Source organism: Chelonoidis abingdonii, chromosome 23 (assembly GCF_003597395.2).
Source record: "Chelonoidis abingdonii isolate Lonesome George chromosome 23, CheloAbing_2.0, whole genome shotgun sequence".
NCBI classification, from domain to species: domain Eukaryota; kingdom Metazoa; phylum Chordata; order Testudines; family Testudinidae; genus Chelonoidis; species Chelonoidis abingdonii.
Window position 1 is genome coordinate 14743395 of NC_133791.1, and position 25053 is coordinate 14768447.

At 49.2% G+C, this 25053-nt stretch overlaps 1 protein-coding gene across 2 annotated transcripts in view; it reads right to left on the reverse strand.

Moving 5' to 3' along the window:
* The window catches only part of VWA5B1 (von Willebrand factor A domain containing 5B1), a 72407-nt gene that overhangs the window by 31841 nt on the left and 15513 nt on the right, over positions 1–25053 (reverse strand). The window contains exons 3-10 of one of the 2 annotated variants that reach the window (XM_075060242.1): positions 24821–24982; positions 24031–24250; positions 23028–23170; positions 22431–22562; positions 21811–21935; positions 11863–12039; positions 3849–3959; positions 1952–2154 (exon numbers count right to left, since the gene is read on the reverse strand). In XM_075060242.1, coding sequence (XP_074916343.1) covers positions 1952–2154; positions 3849–3959; positions 11863–12039; positions 21811–21935; positions 22431–22562; positions 23028–23170; positions 24031–24250; positions 24821–24982 — 1273 coding nt within the window. Of the gene's footprint in view, positions 1–1951; positions 2155–3848; positions 3960–11862; positions 12040–21810; positions 21936–22430; positions 22563–23027; positions 23174–24030; positions 24251–24820; positions 24983–25053 lie in introns of both variants that reach the window. The other variant, XM_075060243.1, reaches the window with a different exon arrangement.

Sequence of the window (25053 nt, forward strand, 5' to 3'; positions counted from 1 at the left end):
CTGGAAATCTGGCTGGTGGCAGCGCTATCAGATCTAAGCTGGTAATTAAGCTTAGAGGATTTATGCTAGGCACCCACATTTTGGATACTAAGGTTCAGAATTGGGATTTATGCTTATGACAGCAGCCAAGTGCTTTCCCGGCCTTCCCGGCCCTGCTAAAGTGACCTTTTTCTTGTTGTTGTTGTTGTTGCTCCTGGCTGAAGCCTGTGATCAAGAGTTGGCATCAGGCAGGAAAAACCCTGGGTGTGAGCAAGCCCCTCTGCAGCCAGGGGTTGGGGCCTGGCTGGCTAGTGACAGGCAGGGAAGCACTGGTCTCACTTCATCGGCTAAGGGCTCAGCTCTGTTCCCACTGATGACCATGGGAACTGAGCACAGGGAAATGGCCAGCTGTTCTAAGAGAGGCCGGGAGGGATGGACAGAAGTCAATGGAAGTTGCAGGTGCTCAGCACCTTTCAGGATTCGTCCCCATCTGTTTAAGACACACTCTTACCTTGGAGCAGGGGTTTCCACTGCCCCTAGGAAAGGACTGTCTAAGGACTGGTGAAGAGGAGACACAAAAAGCCCCCCAGCACCTTGTTCCTCTCTGCTCTTCTCCAGCCCAGCCCGTCTGGAACACCCTGAGCAATTACCTCTCAGGGCTGCTGCTAGTCTGAGCAGAACCTTCCTCCCTCGGATTGAGGGGTCTGGAGGTCCCACTGGCCCCACAGAAGAGGAGGGAAGGGTAGGGGGGATGGACACAAGAAGGGAAGGAGAATCTTTGAGGATGAGAGGGAAACTGATCATTTGTTTTTTCTGTTCTGTTTCTCTGGTTTCTGAAACTGCGCAGCAGCCTGTCCGGTGGGAAAGGTGTGCAGCCTGGTGCTCCAGCTAATCCGGGATCCTGTCTCTGATGGTGACCAGCACCAGCTGTTTCAGGGGAAAGCACAAACCTCTCCAGAACCCACCTGACTTTGCAATACAGTGCCCTGCAGGGCGGGGAATTCCTTCCTCACTCCCCGCTGATGCCCCTCATCTCATGGAAAGGCCTGGAGGTTTCATTGTGTGGACAGAACAGCAGATCTTGTTATTCGTGCCCCTTCTGAATGGATTTAGGGCTCATCTACACTTGGAAGTTAATTGAGATTAAGGTAGAGGGTGAATTTAGAATGCAGTTGCTATTCCCCTGATAACTACATGTGATCAAGACCTTAGTAAACGTACAGGGAAAGTTGCTTGATTGCATTTCCTATCAGTGCAAGGAAATCACCAGGAAAGGCAACATTACCATTCAGTCCACACTCAGTTCATATCTTACCCCCACACACCACACCCCTCAAACACTCGCTGGCCCAGGAGTAAGTGTGGGAAGTTGGGTACTGATACTTACGCTTTTTCATGCATACCAGAGGGCCTCAATCCCCACCACAGCTGCAAATCTCAGCACAGCCCCCCCCTTAATAAATGTCGGATCCTTTTTTTAAAACCATCCCAGGACATGTGACTCAGTGATATATTGTGGCAATGAGCTCCACAAGTTCTCTTTATGTCACATAAATACCATGCATTTCCTTTAAGCTGCTTTTCACGTTTGCTTTTCAGAATATTTGGATTTTTTTATGCTGCCCCACACTAGATCCAGCTGGGACTCAGAACCAGATGTATTAAAAGACTGCAAGGAAGATTGTTCTCAGGTCAATCCTGCAAGCAGAAGACATCAGCGAAGAGGCTGCTCTAGTGAAACTGCCAGCCCAGTTTCTCTGGCTCAGATTGTCTGGATGACCTTCCAGAAAAGCACCTGAACTTCTGGGATCCATTCCAAACCCTGCTACTATAAGCTACCATCCTGCCTTTCATTCTGAGTGTGGGATGACTGTGAAATATAAGGTGGAGGCCTGCTGCTCGCATTGCACTCCAAGTCCCTTATGTGCTGTTTTTTGTCCCATATGCCAGAGGATCCCAGAATTATCCATACCTGGTGGAGAAAGAGTGGTTCCGCAGCAGCTCAATGACCTTCCCGGTGTTGCTAACTGCTCCATCGGTCAGCAGGAAGAGCAGGCGCGGGTGGCCCCTGTGGATGGGCTGCCGGATGATCCACTTCAAAGGGGATAAGATGTTGGTGCCACCCATATCCGCCCGGATCTTCTTGATGCTCTCACATGCAATAGCCAGACTCTCCTGCAAAGGGAGCAGAAGCGCCCACTAGCTAGAGTCATCGTGGTAAATACTGATTGATACTGAGCACTAATATAACACATTTCGTCTGGGGATCCCGAAGCACGGTACGAGATGACGACATCCCCATTTTCGTGGATGGGGGAAATGGGGGCCTGGTGAGGAGAAGTGACTTGCTGCGGGTCAGACAACAAGTCAGTGGGAGAGCTGGGAATACAACTCACATCTCAACGTTGGGTCACCTGCTCTAACCACCAAGCCACGCTGCCTCTGTAAAAGGCATGCACCCAATGCATCTGCAGCCATTTTCTGTAGGTGAAATTCACCCCAAGCAGAGGGCAGCACAAGGCATGTGCAACACAGAAATCCCAGCTAAGCTTGATTTTTAGGACTTAAAGAGGGCTGGTGCCTGGGCCTGGTGCCACTGCGTCCCTCTGCAAGGGAGTAGTTTCACTCTGTGTGCAAGGGCATCTGCGATTGTGTAGACCTGTGTGTTTGTCCTTAGACAGTGAGCTTCCTAGAGCAGGGTCTCTGCTTTTTCAGTGCTAGGAAAGAACCTCGCACATAGCAGGTGCTTCTGTAAATAAACAATAATAGCAATCAAGATCATTGCAGGGAGCATATGTGACAGCGGAACATGTGTGTGCATGGGCCCCGCAGTGAAGGTCCTGCACTGTAAGTATGAATGAGAAAAAGTGGAAGTCACCACACAGGATCTTTTGTGATAGCAGCATGGATATCTAGGGCTGTACAAGGTATACACAGAACTTTGTGTGCATTTTTCTGTGGTTGGCTATCCAGTGCCTGTTAATCCACACCCCAAGGAAGTCTTAGTACCATTCAGCCCAAAGCTCGGGATTTGTCTTAGCTGAGGGTGATCTGTGCCATCGACCCAGACATCAGGAGATAATAGCTGTAACATTATAGGCATGAATGACTGGCACATACCGTAGCCTTTTTATGGAAAGGCTAGATCCCATTTGTCAATGTCTGATGCTATATGGTGTGCAAACCCCCACCCTGCAGTATACTGGGCTGCAAGAGGACATGTGGTTCTGTTCTAGTGAGCATGGCAACGGCTCAGAGGCATAAAGGCCTGGCACCTGCTGGAAAAGGGGGCTGGGTTGATGAAGTCTGCAGGATCAGCTCTTTTCTGTTTCAGGAGGTTTCTGATCATTCTGGCCCTCCCACATGCTATTGCTCATTCAGGAACAGCCCAGCATGGCCAGTGCAAAGACAGTCCAGGAAAGGTGAGTTCCTAAAAGCCATGTGATGGAAAGTCAGAACCTCCAAACCTATGTCACTACCTTGGCCACAAAAAGAGAGGTTCTGGTGTCTCTGTCCTCTCAGAATAAGTTGCTGGGATTCATATGCCCAGTGTGGAAGGATCTGGGATATTAGCACCCCCCTGTTAATACCTGTCAAGGTGAGCATGGCAGCCCAAGTGAAGGAACTTGGACTCCAGACCAAGCCCAGAGGATTGTGGCTAGTGGTGTGTGTAGCTGCTTCCCACAAAGGGGCAGGGCAGTGACTGAGCTACACAACCAGCTCCCTGGAACAGACGATCCCAGGACAGGGCACGGTCGGCATCAGCTGCAGCACGTTCCTTGATACCATCCTGAAAAGGCAGCATCTGAGCTGCAAGGCCCCTGCCCTCTTCTGTGAGTGCCAACGAGTTCGGAAATGTCTTCACCCACCTCACAGTAAGTTTGACTGGAAGGAAAGAGGGTCTTAAAGGTCGACCCAAATCCAATGACGTTGAAGAGGCAGGCCGGTGCCAGGCTCTTGAGTATGACCAGCAGGGCCTCCTGTGAGGGTGAAGGAAATAAAAGTGAACACATGTCAGGAAGCCTGATATCTGATTGGCAGCCTGAGCTTTACCAGCAGCACTATCCTCCTTGCTTTCCTTCTCCACGTTAACTTCACCACTACCCTGCATTTGGCTGCACACAGTTCAATAACACAAGAGAATAACACTGCTTGTTTCACAGAATCATGGAAATGCAGGGCTGGAAGGGACCTCAAAAGGTCACCAAGTCCAGCCCCCGGCACTGAGGCAGGGCCAAGTAAATCTAGACCCTTCCTGACAGCTGTTTGTCTAGCTTGTTCTTAAAAACCTCCAGTGATAGGGATTCCACACCCTCCCTTGGAAGCCTGTTCCAGAGCTTAACTACCCTTAGAGTTAGCAAGTTTTTCCTAATCACTAACCTAAATCTCCCTTGCTGCATATTAAGTGCATAACTTCTTGTCCTATCTTCAGTGGACATGGGGAACAATTCATCATCGTCCTCTTTGTAACAGCCCTTAACATATCTGAAGAGTGTTAACAGGTCCCACCTCCGTCTTCTTTTCTCAAGCTTGGATTTTTTTAACCTTTCCTCACCGGTCAGGTTCTTTAACCTGCTTATCATTTTTGTGGTTCTCCTCTGGATTCTTCTAATTTGTCGATATCTTTCCTAGAGCGTGGCACCCAGAACTGGACACACAACTCCAGCTGAGGCCTCACTAGTGATGAGTAGAGTGGGACAATGAGTTCATGTGTCTTATATACAACATTCCTGTTAATACACCCCAGAATGATATCAGCCTTGTTCACAACTGCATCACACTGATTTGTGATCCACTCTCACCCCCAGATCCTTTTCAGCAGTACGACACCTCGCAAGTTATTCCCCATTCTGTAGTCATGTCTTTGAGTTTTCCTTCCCAAGTGAAGTACTTTGCACTTTCCTTTTTTAAATTTCATTGTATTGCTTTCAGCTCATTTCTCTAATCGGTCAAGGTTATTTTAAATTCTAATCTAATCCTATTCTTCAAAGTGCTAGCCTCCCCTCCCTAATTGATGTCATTCTTAACTTTTATGTGCATACCCTCCATTCCATTATCCAAGTCTTAAGGAAAATATTGAATAGTACCAGACCCAGGACTGACCCCTGCGGGACCTCACTAGATACGCCCTCCCAGCTGGACAGCGAACCATTGATAATTACTCTTTGAGTAGGTCTTTCACCCAGATGCACACCCACTTTATAGTAATTTCATCTAGACCACAATTGCCTAGTTTGCTTTTACATGATTCACACATTAAGAAAACACTGCATGCATCTGATTGCTATTCTCCCCCAAAAAAGCTCCTCGAGACAGAAGTGGGTAGTATGCACCCAAAAATGTAAGATTTTGGGGTGGGTTTTAATAAGAGGCTTTACAGAACTTTAATAGAATTGTTTTCATGAACTTAAAAAAAATCAATGTAAATCATTTTTGGATAGAAATCTTCCTTGTGAATGCAGCCGTGTATATTGTGTGAGAAACTATCCGGTGTGGTTTTTTTTCTTGTGCAACGTGCACAAAATACACAAAACGGCATAAATACTGAAAAAGGCAATTTTTTAAAAATTTTTTAAAAACTGTTTTCTCTCAGTGCGAATGATGCAAGGTGTGAATATCAACACAGGTAAGGATGCTTCATTTTCCAATGAATGATTTTTCACCTGAAAAATTCTCTTTAACTTTCCCTTCTGAACTGGTTCTTTTTATTAGAGAAAAGAAATGTAATCGATCTCATATCGTGAATGGTGGGAATGGAATGCTCCAGGATAAAGGGTGCTGCTCGTTTTGACAAGAAACAGGAGACAGTGGATATGGAGTTTGCTTGTGAAGAAGAGGACGGTTAAAGGCCAAGTTCAGGTCAGTGATTTGTGGTGTTCCAGAGTGGTTTAGGGTAGTGTGTTTACATGAGGATGAGATCATACAGTTGTCAGTTTGCTATGGGCAGCAGAAACCCAAGAGCCAGGTCCTGAGAGAATAGCTCCTAAGGTCAACGGAAGTGGGAGAGCCTCCTCACTTTTCGTTGACGGAGGCATAGATTAGATGACCCAAAAGGCCAGCAAGTTAAAAATATACCACTTCCAACTGAAGGGGAATTTTAGATTATCAGATGGTAACTGCCCATTTGTAAGTTGGCCACGGCACCAAAGTTAAACACTTCAGATCTTAGGGCTTGTTTCAAAGCCTAGTAAAGTTCATGGAAAAATGCCATGGAGCTTTGGATCAGATCCTTAAAGTCTCATGGGAACTTTATTGATCACAAGTTGATAGCACCTGTTTAGCTTCATGGCCACCCCAAATTCATTCCTACAAACAGTGCATCACATCTACAAGGCATCCAGGTCTGGAACTCCCAGTGACTTCAGTGTGGGGGTTATGCCTGAGCCTTGTACTGTTACACACACACACACACACACATACACGCGCACACACACACACACACACTGGCTCATGACTGGAGACTCTCTGAGAGGTAAACAATACAGAGGTATAGAGCAATGTTAATCTATGAACATGGATGCATTTTGACTGGCTGTAGATAAGTTAGGGAAAACTGTTATTCACCTCTGAGTTAGTGAGAGAACATATTCAAATTTCTGCTTCATGAAAGGTTCAGCAGAGGTGATTTTTTTCCCTCAGGATCTTGAAGTTGATATTTTTAGAAGTAGTTTTCAAAAACAGATTTCCAGATATTTCTAATGAAGCAATTCAAGTGTATGTTACAAATACAGACTTCACCTTTCAGCGATGTATCGCTCCTTGACGTAACTATTGATCACAGATCCATAAACCTAGATGTTCACCTAAAGAGAAGTCAATATCTGTTTCTTATTCCATGTTTACCAATATATATGCTTGACACAGTCACACTTACCACCCTGTATATAGTGTTTTTGAAATGGTGAGCGGCATTAGAGCAGAATCACCAGAACGAAATCAGCGGAAGGAAATTAAAAGCACTGAGCTTTCCCCCTTAACAGTTTAGACTGGGCTTCCCTTCTTTCCCAGTCTGAATTCTCTCCCCCTCCACCCCCAATTACACACACACACACAGCACAAGCACCAAATTACTCCCTATCTATTCATTTTAGATTCATTTTAATCTACGGATAGCTCTGTTGTCACATGGTACTGTTTTCATACCGTGCAGCTCCATTTCCTCCTTCTAACACATCCAAGTTCATCCCATGCAATTTATAGTCCAAGCTGATGACTATGCAAATGTTATTCAATCAAGTTCAATCCATCCAAAATACATTAAAAGCAGCAACTGCATTCATTTACAAATGACAGAAGCCAGGAGAAAACAGGACAGTGGGGGGGTTTTTGTTGTTTTTTTTTCCCCTCAAGATATGTTGCCTTGAAAGGTGGATTCTCCTTTTCTTTAGAAGTGGAAGGGAAAGGGTAGGCTGGCAAGCATCCTTCCTCCATTCAAGATGGCCACATGACTGGAAATCTTCAAGGGCATTTCATACCATGCTAATTAAACTGCCAGGCAGAACCCAAAGCCTTCCTGAGCAGTTCCATTTCAGTACCAGAGACAGTTCCCACTGTGCTACCAGGGTGAATTTCACCCCTAGAAAGCAGCTATTTTAGGCAAGGATTTTCAAAGGAGTTTAAGGGAATTAGGTACATAAATCCAGGGTGCCTAATTCCCTTGGGTTCCTTTAAAAATCCCAGCCATCAAGAATAATGGGTTACATTCAGCACTGATGTAACTGCTAGGGTAGGGTTACACAGGGTGGACTGTATGTCAGAAAATAAGTGGAAAGTGACAGTCACTGGGTTTGTACAGGAGTGTAATTTACACAGCTTCCTGCATCAGCCTGAAATTATTTTTGAGGTCTCCCATGCAAATAATGACCAGGCTTGACCTGCTTAGCTTGTAAGAATTAATGAACCCATAGTTCAAGGTGATACGTTAAATAACAGTACACAACACCAATCCCTGATATTGTATGTCTCCTCCCTAGATTGCACCCTGCTACACAAAGATGGGCACAGATGAGTTTAGTTACTAAATAACAATAATCTTTCACAGTTATATAGGGCAGTGGTTCTCATGGCTAAGGACCAGGACTAGGCCTCAGGAGATATGGGTGTGTCCTTAGGTGAGTCCCTGAATCTCTCTGTGTTTCAGTTCTCCAACTGCAAAATGGGAGTGATAGCCCTTCCTTTCTCGCATCCATTGTCTGTTCTGTCTATTTGGATTGTAAGCAAGTTGTGTATGTACAGCACCTGGCACAATGGGGCCCTGAATTCAGTTGAAGATTCTAGGTGCTGCTCTCAAAAATATAAAGTAAATTATAACAACTAACCTTGCCTAAAACACCCCTGGGAAGAAGATATTATCCCCCTTGGCAGGTGGATAAACTGAGGCCTGGGAGATAAGTGACTTGCCCAAGTCCACATAGTGAATCAGTAGCTGAGCTGGGACTAGAATCTAGATTTTCTGACCACTAGATACCGCTCCTCTGAGTGGGAACGAATGCACACAGAGTAGAACAGAAGCTCCTAATGACTATCAGGTTGTAAAATGTGGGGGTGGGGAGGAGCAGTGTTTCCTTGCACATCAGTGAAGTAATCTTTCATCTCCAGCTGCTCTGATGTCTCAGTGTAGCCCTTTGGCGATACCATGGCAGGGAACAGTCAGTTCTGCAGTCAGCTCTGTTTCCTAGGTGGCCCGTGGGTCTCACACTTGCAAAGATGAGAGCAGGGCCGGCTCCAGGGTTTTTGCCACCCCAAGTGACGAAAACAAAAAAAAAGCCACTATCACGATCGGCGGCAGCTCCACTGTGCCGCTTCCTTCTTCAGCGGCAATTTGGCGGCAGGTCCTTCTCTCCGAGAGGGACTAAGGGGCCCGCCGCCAAAGAGCCCGATGTGCTGCCCCTTCCCCTTGGCCGCCCCAAGCACCTGCTTGCTGAGCTGATGCCTGAAGCCAGCCCTGGGTGAGAGAAGTGCTAGGGCCTGGCAGAACGGGACTGCTTGCTTTTCAAAGAATGACAAAGGCAATTTTGAATGGAGTGATTCTTAAATCTATTTCTTTTAAATTCACGTGTGCACCACAAACACGCACATATGCACCCACACACGCACACAAACACACATGTGCGTACATAAGATTGAGGGTACGAGGCTTTCGCGGCCCCCAGGCAGGCTCCGGTTCTCTGCAGGCGGCCTGTACAAACGAACCCTTCCAGAACTCTGCCAACAGCCAGCGTACAGCAGGCAGAGCTCTTGTTCTCTGCGGGTGGGGGCCTTCCTAATCCTGTTCCCATGGAAACAAGGGCCAGCCTGGCAATGGTAAGACTTTGAACAGGGCTCCTGCTGGCGGGCCTCAGGTGATTATGCCTGGAAAGAGGATGCACCAGGGCCCAGGACCGAGCTCCTGCAGCGGTAGGGGGTTCTCCATCCACCTAGCTCACCCCAGACACGGGTGGCACGGTGGGAAGAGAGGGTGTAGCAGCACACCTGGCACTGAGCTAATTCAGTGACTCTCCCAGGTATTCTCTGCCAGCAGGGCATCCACCTGCAACTTGGAGCTGTCGTTTCCTGGCAGAAATTCCAGGGGAAGGGTGGCTTTGCAAACCCCACCTACCCTCCACAGGGCTAGGGGATGTAGCAGCCCCTGCTGACTCAGGAAAATGTAACATGCAGGGGTGAACTGATCCCAGAGAGTCCAGAAAGAAATCTTTCCAGGGCTGCCCCTCCCAAAACTGCAGCTGCTCACTGAGACCTACCAGGGCCAGCTGGCAAACACAGACCTGGCCTCTGATTGCAATAGGCATAGACAAGAATAATTAAATCGTGACCAGAGTGATTTCCCCGTCGATGGCTGTAGGAATTTCTAGGAGGGAAGTCTGGCTCAGTTCTGGCCTGTACAGTTATACCAGACAGTGGTGCACAGCCAGGCTCCATCCTGATCTACATCCTTTTCAGGGGATGTCTGCATTGCAGCCAGGGTGGGTGAATGGCAGGTCTGTACTTGCTTGTACAGCTGGTGCTGAAGCCTGCAGTGTGGGATCCTCAGTTCTGTTGTTAGCAGCTGACTAGAGTACATCTAGCACGCGTTTGTCTACCCAAACTGTCATTCCCACAGAGTAGACGTCCCTGAAGTCGCTGGGGGAAGCTGGCATTGAATCCATCCCAAAGGAAGAATATTTGCCAGCCATACCCAAGCCCCCTGTCTTACTGCCCATATTCTATTATTTCACTCCTGAGGGGGTCATCTCCAAACCCCCCCATTCCTCAAAGCACTTAATGGGACCTCCAAGAACTAAATAGTCATCTTGGTTCACATAGGGCCCAATCCTGTGAGCTGTATTCATATAAATAGCCCCACTGAACTCACGGAGTCTCCTCATATGAGTAAAGTTTGCAGGACTGATCCAAAATGCACTGAAAAGAATGGAAAGGCTCCCACTGACTTCTATGGGCCTTGGCCAAAGCCAGTTACCATAATGTCCTCAAAATAATACGACGTGGTTATATAGTGTTATAGCTCATAGGTAGGGCCCTGCCAAATTCCCGGCCATGAAAAACACGTCACGGACCGTGAAATCTGGTCTTTTGTGTGCTTTTTACCCTATACTATACAGATTTCATGGGGGAGACCAGTGTTTCACAACCTGAGGGTCCTGACCCAAAAGGGAGTCACAAGGTTATTTTAGGGGGGGTTGCAGTATTGCCATCCTTACTTGCCCACTGCCTTCAAAGCTGGGCGGCTGGAGAGCAGCAGCTGTTGGCTGGACCCCCAACTCTGAAAGGCAGTGTTCTGCCAGCAGCAGTGCAGAAGTAAGGGTGGCAATATCATACCATGCCATCCTTACTTCTGTGCTGCTGCTGCAGCGGTGCTGCCTTCAGATCTGGGCTCCCAGCCAGCAGCCACCGCTCTCCAGCTGCCCAGCTCTGAAGGCAGCGCCACCGCTGCCAACAGTGGCGCAGAAGTACAGGTAGCAGTATCGCAAACCCCCCTACAATAACCCTGCAACCCCACCCCCCCAACTCCTTTTTGGGTCAAGATTCCTACAATTACAACACTGTGACATTTCAGATTTAAATAGCTGAAATCATGAAATTTATGATTTTTAAAATCCTATGACTGTGAAATGGACCAAAATGGACCATGAATTTGGTAGGGCCCTATTCATATGTACCTCTGGATTACAGCGCATGCGGCACATCCTCTGGCATATGCACTTGTACCTAGCTACCTCGACAGCTCAATGTCACCCTCCGCTGATATAGTCATGGTGCAATGCAGCAGCTCTTTAACACTGCATGGCAAAACTACAAGACAGTTTAGCACAGGCCACAAATAACTCATTTACCAGTTACAGCTGCAAAGGGAATTTAAACAGGTACATTATTGATTATTATTTATAATGGCACCTTCTAGGCAAAGAGCTCAAAGTCCTTCACACATTCCACAGAGGTAGGTACATATTATTTTGCTTTTACAGGTAGGAAAACAGAGGCACTGACTGGTGAAATGACTTGCCCAGGGTCACAGAGCAGGTCAGTGGCAGAATGCCACTTACAGAGTAACTAGCACCAACCACTTCCTGCAGTGTTTTGAGTTTCTTTGGGGGTCTTCCATCGAAGTACTGACCTGTCCCAACCCTCTGTGAAGTTTGACCAGACAGAGATTGAATGGCTGAAGAACACATTATATGCAAACCAGTGAGGTGCTGAAAACAAAACTGCTTTGGATTTGTTCCAGCCACAGAAAGGACACCCAGAGAGCCAAAAGAGATGGGCAGAGATGATTCATCAGCACTTAAAGAAACCCTTTTGCTAGCTAATATTTAACCAGAGTTTAATGCTCAGCCAATTCCCCTCAACTGCAGACCCTTAGGAGTCGCATTTTACCCCCTGTGGTACCTTGACGCGGCTGATGTTTGTGCCGCTCATGCTCCCACTGCGGTCGATCAGAAATATAAACTCTCCCTGGGTTTTCCTGAGGTCTGGCTGGCTGCTTCTCAGGTCAGGGCAGAAGTTCAGCATGATCACGGGGTGGTGAGGAATGTCCTTGTTGAGACGTTTCCTGATGATTTCCGTCTGCAACAAGCAAGAAATGAATTCGAGAGGAAGGGCACCAGTGTTGCTGTTTATCTGTAAAACCCCTCCATGTATTCTTCCTTCCTCCCAATTCTAGGCATGAATCAAAGCCACATTAGATGGCACAGTGTTAAAAGTACCTGAGCTCTGTCTCTGCTACAGCTTCCCCCATTCCTGCCCCCCATGGAGCAGCTCCAGTGCTCAATGACATGTCTGATTTCTATCAGGGAAGATGCACCCGGGAGGGCAAATGCTGCATGAGACCCCCAATCAGAGACTACCTATGTATTGACTGCCTGCATGAATGCACACTGGGAACACAACCAATCTACATCTTGGGATAAGCACTTATGGCAGAGGAGCTCTGAACACTTTATTCAGTAAGCCTCTCTGGATGAAGTCAGTAAGTATTATTAGCATGTGCATTTTACATATGGGGAAACTGAGGCACAGCGCCCTTAAGGGATTTGCTCAAGGTCACACAGTAATTAAATGGCAGAGCTAGGAACAGAACACACAGCAACCTCAAGCATCATTCAAATGGGGCACAATGGCTGGCTCTGTTATTTTCTGCTGATTCTGTTTTTTTCTACCTGTTTTTTTTTTTTATCATATTTTATCACATACATTAAACTACCTGGCCTACCACTCCAGGTATAATTGCAATAGAGAACTGCATGCTACCTAGTTTCTTTACTACACATCATACCTCAGACCTATTGGCTTTTTGCTTTTTTTTCATTTTACTATATGCATCAATCTTCATTTTAAAAAATCAATAACATTGAACTTTTTTTTAAAAAGAGAGGCCCCATGATGCTTTTAGACTCCTCTTTGTTCTGTGTATTATGATTATTTCTTTATATTATCATAATGCCCAGGAACCCCAGTCATGGACTTGTACCCCACTGTGTGAGGTGCTGTACAACAACAGAACAAAAAGCCGACAGCGCCTCAGCTGATGTGAATCAGTGGAGCTCCACTGACTTATGGAGCGATGCTGGTTTATACCAGCTGTGAGTCTGGCCCCTTGTCCCAGCTCTGCGGTATTGAAACACACTCTTAAGTAAACAGTTTTTCTGAAAAAAAAAAAAAAAAGAAAGGAAGAAAGAAAGAAAGAAAAAACCAAGGCTGCCGATTCTCTATAATTTCATGGGAAGTTCATAAACCTTCTGCCTGAATGATTGGTCTTATTTTATACAGCCCCAGAGCCCTCTATAACGTCATTACTAACCCTTCTTTTTCTGTACTGGTCTGCACAGACCGCTGATCTCTCCCCAGCTCAGCCCCACTTTGGGTTGATTTGCACACAGAGGCTTCATTTGTCAGTGACACAGGCAGACTTTCTCTCCCCCTGCCGCCTGTGGAAATGCATATCACATTTACAGGAAAAGGTACAGAACCCTGTAGTTACATTAGCCTGGCTATAAATGACAAGGGCTAGCGACTCTCATGCTTCAGCATCTAAATTGCTCTGGCAGGGCTTGGGAAGTCATTTCACTCTCAGCCCCCATTCTAATGTCACATTGTTTCACACCTTCCTCAGAAGCATGCAGCTTTGGCTTCTGTCAGAAAGCAGATTAAAGGGGCCATTGGTGTCTTCCAGCATAGTAATTGCTATTCAGCCATATACAGACTGGAGTAACACCTTTGGATTTGAGCACCTCACAAGGGACGCCTGGCGTCAGCCGAGAGATGGAGACAGCTTGCTGCCCTGGATGAGTCCCCTGTGCATGGGATGACCCGTCCTAGGAAAATTGAACAGAAGGACAGGCTGCATGAAGACAAGCCCTGAGCAGAAGGGTGGGTCCTGCTGAAGATGTTTTTGAGTTCATCGTGTGCATAGAAGCATCGGCTTAAACAGGGCCGTAAGGGTCATCTAGATGCAGCATTTGTTGTGTCTGTGCCATCCATGACAAATTCCTTTGTCTTTGGACTTTAATACCCTGAAAGATAATACCCAGAGAGCTAAAGCACCACTGCACTGTACCCACAACCAACCATCCCAGACTCCAGGACAGGGTGAGTAGTGCCCTGCTGGGCCACTGCAAAAGCAGACCCTGTCACACTTTTCTTCACAGCACCCCTGTGCCACAGGCAAGCATCACTCCGATTCTGCGTATGGGGAAATCATGCATGGTAAGTGACTTGCCCATGGTCACATCAAAGCTCAGGGTTTAGCTGGAGACTGAACCAGGGTCCCCTGAGTCTAAAGCCAGTGCCTGCTGCACTAGGCTGTTCTGCAGGTGAGGATGCTAGGAAGCACTCAGAACCTCACAAGGTTAAAGGAGCCTCAGCCGAGCAAGGCCCAATCCTGGCAGCCCTATAAGCACGGGCCTCCCAATGACTTCAGAGGGAGTTTTGCAAGGGAAGCCTTGGTAAACAGGACACCGAGGGCAGATCTACACCACAATGCAAGGCCAGGGTTAATGGCACTCGAGACAGGGCTTGAGCATCTATACTGATTGCCAACCCTAGGTAAAGAATATTTTAACCTGGGCCCGAACTCGGGGGGTCTACACTGCAGTAGGCAGACCCGAGTCCAACCAATTGTATCCCAGACTTCCTAGTACCCTCCCGAAATGTGGCCACTCTCACCTATCAAGGGCGGCGCAGTGTGGGAAAGCTTGCTGCCTGTTACAGGAAGTTTGAGCAACCCACCAACACATCCTGCCGAGCCGGCCTTTTGGTCTGCGTCCTTCCAGCAGCCAGAGCCAGCAACATTATGGAGGTGCCATTTCAAGCACTTCTCTTGCTTCAGGATGTAGGCAGAGCTTCCATGAGACGCTGGTGGGCATTTCGGCAGCGTTTTCTGACCTACGGAAGGCACTGGACAGATCTAATGATGGAGCAGGAGGGGGAGGATGCAGACATGGCAGATTTGAACTGGCTGATGCTGCTCACTTGGTACAGCCGTTCATGCCCCCTGTGTCGACCGGCGCTTCTGGAGCAGGGCCATAAGCACAAGCTGGTGGGATCACATCATCCAGCAGACCTGCAATGACCAGCCGTGGGTCCAGAGGTGTTGCATGAAGAAAGCTGTATTTCTGCAGCTCTGTGAACAGATCCAACCCTCCAGCTCAACGACACTCACATGACGGTAGCCTGGCCGGTCCAGAAGTGGGTTGCTATCACCTTCTGGACATTGGCTATCCCACACTGCTACAGGTCCATTGCCAACCAGTTTGAGATTGAAAAGTCAACGGTGCGTAAAATGGTGGCAGAGATTTCTGAGGAAGTTAAGGGTGTGGTTGACCCCAAGATGGTGGGCATAAAAGATACGCCTGAAGTAATTGCTGGCTTGTTTCCAGACTGTGCCAGGGCCATTGATGGGACCCGTGTGCCCATACTTTGCCCTCCTCCAGGAGCATAAGTCCAAAACTTGCAAAGGGTGCTACTCCACTGTTGTGCAGGCCCTCGTGAACGACAAAGGGCGATTTATGAACGTACAGGTTGGCTGCACTGGAAAAGTTCATGATGTCCGGGGTTTGGGGTTTTTTCTCCCAATTGGGAGTCTACATTCATGGACACACTGAGCCATTATTCCCGCTGCGTGACACTGTCATAAATGGCCTCACTGTCCCCACTGCTATTCTGGCCTTTTGCATTGGCTTTTGAAACCAGCCCCTGATCTCGGAGGCCCTGGCAAAAGAAGGTTTAATTCCACTCTCAGCAGATGGAGAATGGTGGTTGAATGAGTTTGACAGGCTGAAATCCCCTTGGAGATGTCTACGGAACCATTTGGATCCCAATGACATCAGTGCTGTCCGCCTCCCTGTGGCTTGTTGTGCTTGTCGCAGTCTTTGTGAAGCCAGAGGTGAGCCGTTTCCCCCTGAATGGGGCTATGGCAGTGAGGAGCTGCTGCCCCATTACTCTCAGCCAGAAAGTGCACCTGCCACAGCTGCAGGTGGATGCACCCGGGCAACAGAAGTCAGGGATGCTTTGTGCTCCCACCTTATGGACTTGCATGGGCCAGTGGAAGAGGGAGACCAGTACCTGTTTGAATGTGCTTGTGGCGGGGGGTAGGGGTGTGTTGATGGCTTGTGTAGGCTGGGGGGTGAGAAAAAGTGTGCCAGGCCTTCCTGACTCCCTGCTGGCGGCCCAATGCTCCTACTACACTCCATCCAGGAAGGAGCAGTGGAGGTGGGCCCTCCAGGTCTGCCTAGAAAGGCTGCATGGAAGCAGCCAATCAGAGCCCAGCCAGCTCAGCTAAAAGGAGCTGCAGGGCCTTTGTGGGTCAGTTCTCGGCTGGGACCAGAGGGAGGAAGGGGGTTCCCCTCTGCCACAGGCACAGAACTGGCTGTTATCGGACCTGGGAGAGAGAGGCCTAAGAACTCTAACCCGAAGGTAGCAGGTGGAGGTCAAGGGAGCAGGTGGGAAGAGACCCAGGGAGTGCAGCAGCAACTAACTGAAGGGAACCATACATGGCTGCTGTTTATAGGGTCCCAGGGTTGGGACCCGGAGTAGTGGGTGGGACAAGCCTTTGGAAGCCAGAATGAAGGGCTGGATTTAAAGGACCCAGAGATGGGGCTGGAGACCCTGCTGAGGGGAGGCAGTTTGTTGACTCATTGATACCCTGGAAAGGGACTGAGTCACCGAAGACCCGCCTAGAGAGTTCAGCCACCTACAAGAGGTGCCAAGAGTGGGGGAAAGGATTGCAGTACTGCTCCCAGCCACTAGGAGGCACTCAGGAGGTGAGTGTTGCCTGTCACAGGGAGGTTGATTGTCATGCATTATATTCGTGAATGAGGTGACCACTATGAAAGGGAATGGGGGGACAGTCTGGATTGATGTAAATAACCGATGTAAGGATTGAGACATGGGTTTTGCATGCCACTTTCCAGTTGTCCCTTTTCACGTTTGCCTTTATTATGTGAAATACACATTACCTGCTGTGTTGCAGTGATGGCAATAAGATTTCTTTATGAAATCAAAACTTTTATTTTGACACATTTATTGGACAAGTACAATATGAAACTGTTGCAGGACAGGACAGTTGCCCTTAACACCCCAAAACACTAGCAACACTCAAAACTTTAAAAATTACCAAGAATAAAGAGCATAAACACATGCAAACAATGAAACTAGGTACAAGACAACCCCACCTGCTACCGCATCTCCCCTGAGACCCGTGTTCTCCTTTCCCTGTTTGCCAAGGAGGAGGGGCGGGTGAAAGCATCCATAGGGCCCTACTGCATGGACCACCCAGCCATGGAGTTGTCCAAGCTGCTCCCGGAGTGCAGGGCAGGGTACCACGGAGGGGATGCAGCCCATGGGGCAGGTGCAGCAGCAGCTGGCAATCTGGAAGCCATGAAAGACAGCAGCTGCTCAAAGAATTCTCTCTGTAGCCCTCTCTCTTCCTCCTTTAACCGCCATTCCTGTTCCAGGAACTGCGAAGCAAGTGCCTGCTCTTGTGTCATCCCCCTGTCCTCAAGCTGCAAAGCCAGCCCAAGCCTTTCCGCTTGCCTCTCTTGGCATGTTTTTCCTCTCGCCCAAGTCCCTTTGCCTTTGGTACTCGACCTGCTTGTTGGCCCTGTCCAGAACTCCAACCATAAATTAATCCCGGAAAAGCTTCCACTTGGAACACGTCGTGAAGGTCCAGTGAGCCAGGCTTCTGCATGTGGGCGAGCTGCGGAGATATTGCCACCTGGCGAGGTCGAGGGGCCTAGGATAGGACAAGACATACACCGCTATTGTCCTGAATAGCCCAGTGCAGGAGCCGAGAAAAAAAAATCAGTTTGGAATTTCCAGAATAGAAAATGTTACTTTCTGAGACTGAATGTCATTACCTTGGCAGAGAACTGCTCAGACCATGAAAGCTTCTGGCACCCAGCCAGATTCACTGCAGTGAAAGCAGTGCTGAGAGAATGGGAAATTCAAAACCACAATTTAAAACAAAAAATGGAATTTAGGGGGAGGTTGGTGACAGCGCTTCTCTATCATTTCAGACATTGCACATTTTGGAGGACGGACCAGTCCTTGTGGTGCCCGACTGGCAAAGCGAGGTGTTCGTCGAAGCTGCTGGTGGGACACTGAGCATGGATGTCACTGACTTATTCCCACGTATGGTGACTGAACTGCACAGCTACGAGTGGAGTGGGCTGGTGAGCTACCAAGACGACTCTGAAATGGGACTGCTTCTCTGGAGTTCCTGCTCTGGGAAAAGTTTGCAGCTGTCAGCACCCAGGACTGGATCAGAATTCACGACAAGGGAATCAACAGGATGCTGCATTCGTATCCGAATATCTTAGTGCCTCCCTACAACTTCCAATGCAGCCTGTTAGGCCTGCATGCAAACACACAGACCTCTTGTGCCATCCCCCTTTCACTTGGCTGAATTCCATCCCCAAGGCAGATTTGGGACTAACGGTTTTGTCACCCTGCATGGACTACATTTTACAGAACTGGACTACATTGGAACCTCTGCCTGTCCCCCTCGCCACCTGTACAGTTCTGTCTCTTCGGGTGGCTCGTCACCTCATGGGTTAGGGCAGAGTGGTGAACATACAGGGAAGGTAATATAAGGCTCTTATTTTAACAACCAGAATGAACTAGCAAAAATGTGCGCCTTCCCAGGAAAACGTCACTTCTACGTGCTTATTTTACTGTTTGCATTTCCCGGTCTCCAGTTTGAATTCCACGTAGTGGTGGGGGCAGGAGGGGAAGGATGCCATGGCACTGGCATGCAATCCACCATTAGTGGATACACATTGCTCTCTGGGGTGTATACTGTCTTTTGCATTCACAGAAGGAAAATCCCTCCCATTCCTAAATTAGTAAACACAAAAATGGAGCCAGAAACTTACCAGGCTCACGGGCAGTTTCTCGCTCTCTCCCGTTTGTGCAGCTGGTTCCGTGGCGGGCTGTTCCGCTGGGAGGGCATGAAAAAGCTCCACTGAGGATAGCTCCAGGATGTGCTGCAGCTGCTCCTGTGGCAAAGCTTCCTCTGGGATCCATTTCATCAGCAGAGTCACTTCATTTGCCTCATTTGGCACCTCCTGCAGGCTCCCATCAATTTCTGTGCTGGCTTCTGGGGCTCGCAGGGCACCTTCCTGACCAGGTGATCATGCCCCACCAGTGTCTTTGGTGCTCAACGCAGTCCCCAGCACTTGATCAAACTCATCACAAAATGGGCACAGTGTCAGCGAGCTGCCAGAGGTGCAGTTGTGGTCTCTGGTTTTCAGGTACTTCGTCTTGAGCCACTTACTCCATTCCCTGCACTGGTCACCGGTCCGGTAAATTTCCAGTCTCACCAACTTCTTCACTCTTTGGCAGTATGAATGGTCATTCCTGGTACTTTGACTAAAATCAGTTGTTTTGGCTGCCTCACTCCAGAGACTAACCGAAATCTGGCGGTGTTCCTGTGCCCACGGGGCAGTGCACTTTGTGAAGGATTTCTGGTTGGGATCCATTGCAAATGCCGAAGGTTCTCCTAGGGTGTGTTTGCAGCTCAGAGGTCAGAATAACATGGAAGGGTTAAATGCCGAGCTGCTGTACTAGAGCAAGGCTAGGGTGCTTCCATTTCCCTGGAGTTGACTGGCAATTCGTGAAAGAGAGAAGACAAAGGAAGTCGCCCCACTGAATTGTGGGATACTTTTGGTGGACTCCAGGGACCCGAGCCTGGAAGGGGCACTGTATCTACACAGCAAAACAATAGGGGTTGAAACCTGGATCCCACTGGGCTTCCACCCTTGAGGGGGTCATAGGACTCTGAGTCTGAGCCCAAGTCCGAGATATTTGTGTGTAGACAGAAGCGAGATTAGGACTTGAGCCTGAGTCAGAGCCAGGTTTACGTTGCAGTGTAAACACACCCTTAGTGAGAGCTGCTCTGGGGAAGATCTTTCATCCATCCCATATCTTCCCCCCACTCCCTTCATCCTTATCCAATTACAATAAACTCATCAGATCTCATCAGGTGCCAGTTGATTCCAGAGTCGTTGTCTCATAATCCAATTCAAACTATTTGCATAACAAAATGAAGAAGGAAAATTAATGCTGAAGTATCCATGTTCATTCATTTAAGCAAAGAGGTGCTCAATGTCATGCTCTCAGGAGTGGCAATTCTAGCCTGTAATCTACCACGACACTCAACTCAATGGCTCCTCCGTTAGAGACTAAATTATGTCTATAAGGGACGGAAAGCCCTGTGTAACCATATCTTTGCTATGGCACCAGCCATACTTAGCTGCTGTGTTCTCAGTGTGATCACGCCTCCAGTCCCCCCAGGCATGCAGGTGGGATTCATATTGGAAAATGGTTCTGGAGTCAGACACCCACTGGATAATTTGACAGGCTCAAGACAGAATAATCAGGCAAGCGTCTGAGCAGCAGCGTGGGAGGTTCATATCCTTCCACCTGCCGCACTCAGGACGGAATTACTGGAGAAGCCTGCAACGTACTACAGACGAGGCTCTAATCATTGCATCTAATTGCACAGGAAAGAAAAGAACTACGAGAAAATTGTCAACATGTCTTACATGTAATGAACAGTCACAACAACAACCCAGAAAATTGTCATCGTGACAGCCTGAGGAGGCCAAGGACACGTGGGACCGGGCGCTAGGATAGGTTACATCACCAGTATTGATAGTGTTGCCCTGTGTGACCTTGGACTGCAATTTTTAAAAGTGGCCACTGATTTTGGATGCCTCCGAGTTAGGTCTTTGACTTGAGGCACCTAGGACCTGATTTTCAGAAGCACTCAGTACCCCCAAATCCAATTGACAGCCGCTGCACACCTACATTGCATGTCAATGTGCCACGACTGCGTATGCAAATCGAGTAATTGCATTAAAGGGACGTGACCCCAGGTAGCCATTTGTGCATGCTGTTACCCATTCTGCACTGGAGCCGACCACCTATGCAGATACAGTGACTATTTATTCAGCAATCTAAGGTGTTTGTCATTATAACTAAATTGTTATAATTATAAGTAATGGAATTAGTGCTATAATAATATAACACTAAATATTTATAATATACTATAATACTATACTAATGGTTATAAACACTAATTCTATGACTGAGTTTCACCCCACGCTCAGTTAATCAGGAGTGCTACCGAATTTTTCTGCCTTCATCAGCCTTAAGCCTCTGTTAGGGCATGTCTTCACAACAGAATTAAACCAAGCACTTACCTGGGTTTTATCCCGGGCCAAAGCTCTCTACAGTCTACACACAAAAATCTTCTGCCCAGGTTAGGAGGTGCTTTAGACCATGGCTAGCTGATCTGGCTTGGGGGAGTTGAGGGGGAGGGGGCTAGAGCCTGGGCTCTGCTTTAACTCTGGCTGGAAGCCACACACTTTGCAGCGACACAGGCTAAATTACTTGAGTACTGAGAGTCCTCCGGTGCCTTCCCACAGTTCCCCCCACAAAGGGCAAAGTTTCCTGCAATTGACACAACTGTCTGGGAAGAGATCCTAGAGCATCTCAGCACAAGGCTCCATGGGCTCTGACCCCAGACACTCATGGTGAGTGCAGAAACAGTCCTTGGGCAAGGTTTTGCTGTGGGGATGCTCGCACCCAGGCTAGGCTAACCCAGGCACTCAGCCCCCGTGGGCTAACTCTGCACCCTCGCAGTCAGGTTACTGGACTGCAGGGATTACTAGTCCCATGTGATCTGTGTTGGGATGAACATGTAACCAGAGCCCTGTGGTCCATTCCCAGAGGATCCCCATGCTGCTGCTGCCACCTCTTCTAACCCCACATGGCAAGGTCCTCTCCAGTCCTGGATAAAACCTCCGCTACTGGAAAACTCCTTTTCTTTCTTACCTTTTTCTCGGCACTGGGGTCCTTCTTGGTCCCTTTAATGAAATCATTTCTCCCCTTCAGGTGTTGCTCATATGCTGTAGGGGTCATGTCACCTTCTTCCATCAAGACATGAGGCATATGGGGCTCTGGAAGGTCAGAGGAACAAGCAGAAAACAGCCTTAGACTGTTTGCAAGGGACGCCGAGGGACAGAACTGGGAGGCTGCAGCATTCGAGCTGGAGTAACACCGACAGACTGCACGTGTCGGCGGGCAGGATCGAACCTGGGGCCGCTGGAGCTTAGTGCATGAACCTCAAGCCATATGGCCCTTATTTAAGGCTGTAGAGCAAACTCTTTAATACCTCTCGCTAAGTGGCCTTGGTGTCACTAGACAGGACAGAACACCACACCCAGGAGGTGTGTGGGTTACACTGGCCCCTGGGCACTATGGAACAGGAACTGGCACATTCCAGTAGGTTCAGAGGTTTAGTTCACATAGATGGCTCAACGTTTACCACATGAAAGGGGCATTTACCTCCAACATGCAAAGACAGAGCTAATGGCACCTGCTGCCCAGACAACAGAATGGGAGGGACCCTCAGAAAGGGAGTGAACGGCGGACAGAAAGCACAGGCCACCTACCGCTCGGATGGATTAATATTTCCACCGGTCTGTCGAAAGTGTGTTTGTTGGCCAGCGTGATCACGATGCTCTTGGCGGAGCGGGCAGAGGGGTCGGCGTCAGCTCGGATCTCGTGTGTCGGGCTTTCGACTCCTGTGCAGGAAAGAGGGATGCGACGCAGATATGAGGTGGGTGGAGAAGCTGTTCAAGGAAGCTGGAATTCAGGGGGAGCTGGGGCTCAGAGGAGGAAAGCAGAGAGAGTTGGCGTGGGGAGATGGGGGAGGGGGCACAGTGTAATGGAACCAGAGGGTTGAGTAAGGATCTGCGTGTGCTAATGTGCCTGGTTTCCTGCCTGCACCCAGGTGCCCAATGTACCATGTGACAGGGCAAGGTGCTGAAGCGTCATTTGCAGAAGTGCAGCCCCAAGAAGAAATAGCAATCAGTGCTGGGAGGGAGATGGTCTCACCCACTCATCAGCGCTGCAGCTGGCAGACAAACAGCTGGTGCCATGGCAAGCTTATCGTGCTGAAACTGACTCTGTCTGGGGGGGCTGTTGTCAATGTTTAGAGGGGGTTGTCAAGAGGACTGGGCTTCAAGGGGCAGCTCTGGTGCTCTCACCTGCGAGGACACAGGGCCCCCGGATCTCCAGGTGGAAGCTGAACTCGTACTCAGTGGGGTTGGTGGCCTCACTCTCCAGCAGGTGGGCCAGACAGAACTTGTTAGCCGGATTCGGGCTCCCAGCTCCACAGGAATGTCTATCTCTGCTGAGGAGATGGCACCAAGTCAAAGCTGCAAACCCAGGGCCTCCCCCGCGCCCTGCACTGCGAACACAGCCCCACGGCTGGGGGTAAAGCAACTGGCAGCTTCCCTGCCTCCTACGGCAGCTCCTAATGCAGCCAGAAGCTCGTTTCTGCAGGGATGTGGGCCTAGACAGCAACCTGCCAGCCCGAACTTCTCGCCTCTCCAGCTCAGCCCCAGGAGCACGTGCATCTCAGCTCTTGGACTCATCCCCAGCAGCCTGTTGGGTGAGCAGGGGCACCGATGGGGCACAAAGCAAGAGAGCAAGGCAGATCAGAAGATGAACATGGGAGCTGGGAAAGGACAGATGGACGGGGAGATGGCTAAAGAGGGGCAGCTGGGGCACAAGAGGGGAGCTGAGTACAGAAGTGGGGAGCTGCAGATGTTGCCAATCAACCAGTCTGTTGCAAGGGAGGCTGCTTATAAGATGCGGTGGGGGCCACTGAGCTCGGGGAAATGGGCTTTCACAGAAACGTTCCAATGGCACGTGGCCTTCAGCTCCTAACAATCTAGGAGGAATTCAAGCTCAACCCTATAGCCATTCAGCCCCCTGGAGGTATAGATATGAGGAGCCGGAGCTACTCCAGAGAAGGCTGCTGGAGGAATGGGGGCATTTCTGCATCCCTCTGAGCGTGACCAGAAGTCCCGATTTTCTAGGGACAGTCCCAATTTTGGGGTCTTTTTCTTATATAGGCTTCTATTCCCTCCACCCCAGTCCTGATTTTTCACATTTGCTGTCTGGTCACCCTAAATTCACTCAGCACCACAGCATCGGGCCACTCCTCAAAATCAAACCCACTCAGAGACTCTGGCTCCCTCTTACGCTCGGAGCTGATGTCCAGAGAGGCTGGTGCTTTCAACGCCGCACTGGGGCACCTTGGGGACGCACACGGCTGGGAGAAGGACCCTCACGGCACCGCTCGGGAGAGTCTGCAGCTCCGAGGAGGTGCTGATGAAGATGGACACGCTTTTCAGTGGAGGGATCACGCCCAGGTTAGCGACAAAAGCGATTCGCTCCAAATCCTCATCCAGCACGATCCTTCCTGCATGGAGGGGTCACGGGGGAGAGACGCTCTGGGTAGACACCAGAGAGGATGCTCCTCTCTGAGGCCACGTCACTGTCCAGGTCTCCCTCCTCCTGCACCAGCCCCTGCTGCCAGTGGTAAGTGCATGCAATGGCTTTTCCTGTCCCCAGAGTGACAACCCACAACAACATCCCAGTAGCATCAGGTGCATTAGAAGGGCTTTTGCAGCCATCCTGCTCTGGGCTGGGATCAGGGAAGAATTGCTTGTCTCTTTGTTGCGACTCAGAAAGGGCCTGATCCAAAGCCCCCTGAAGTTAATGAGTCTTTCTAGACTTGTATGCTGGAGCTTCCAGAACTAATGGAGCCTGAAAAAGCAACTGGAGCCACCTCTGATTTTCAGACCCTTTGCTGCCGGTGGTAAGTGCATGCAACGGCTTTTCCTGTCCCCAGAGTGACCACGCCGCTTCTGTTCAATATGTGTGCTCCTGACAGCACATCACGAGCCTGCATAACTGACAGCCCCTCTGCGATTCTTCTTTCCCTGCCCACTCCTCCCCTGGACCTTTCAAATCACAAGGGTCTCCTTACCGCTGCCATCCTGCGCTCTTCCACTGGGGAGGCTCCCGCAGTCCAAGTAACAGTCGTCTATTTTGGCTTTGTCTTTGATCTGCACGGTCACAGCCCGCCTGGAAACAACAGCTTCGAACCCAACCACGGTGGTGTACTCATCCAGTGGGTAGACAAAGAGACCTGCCAAAGGGAAGGCTCTTAGAACAGCCACCCTAGGGGTGAGATTTCCAACTACTCCTCACCAACGGTCC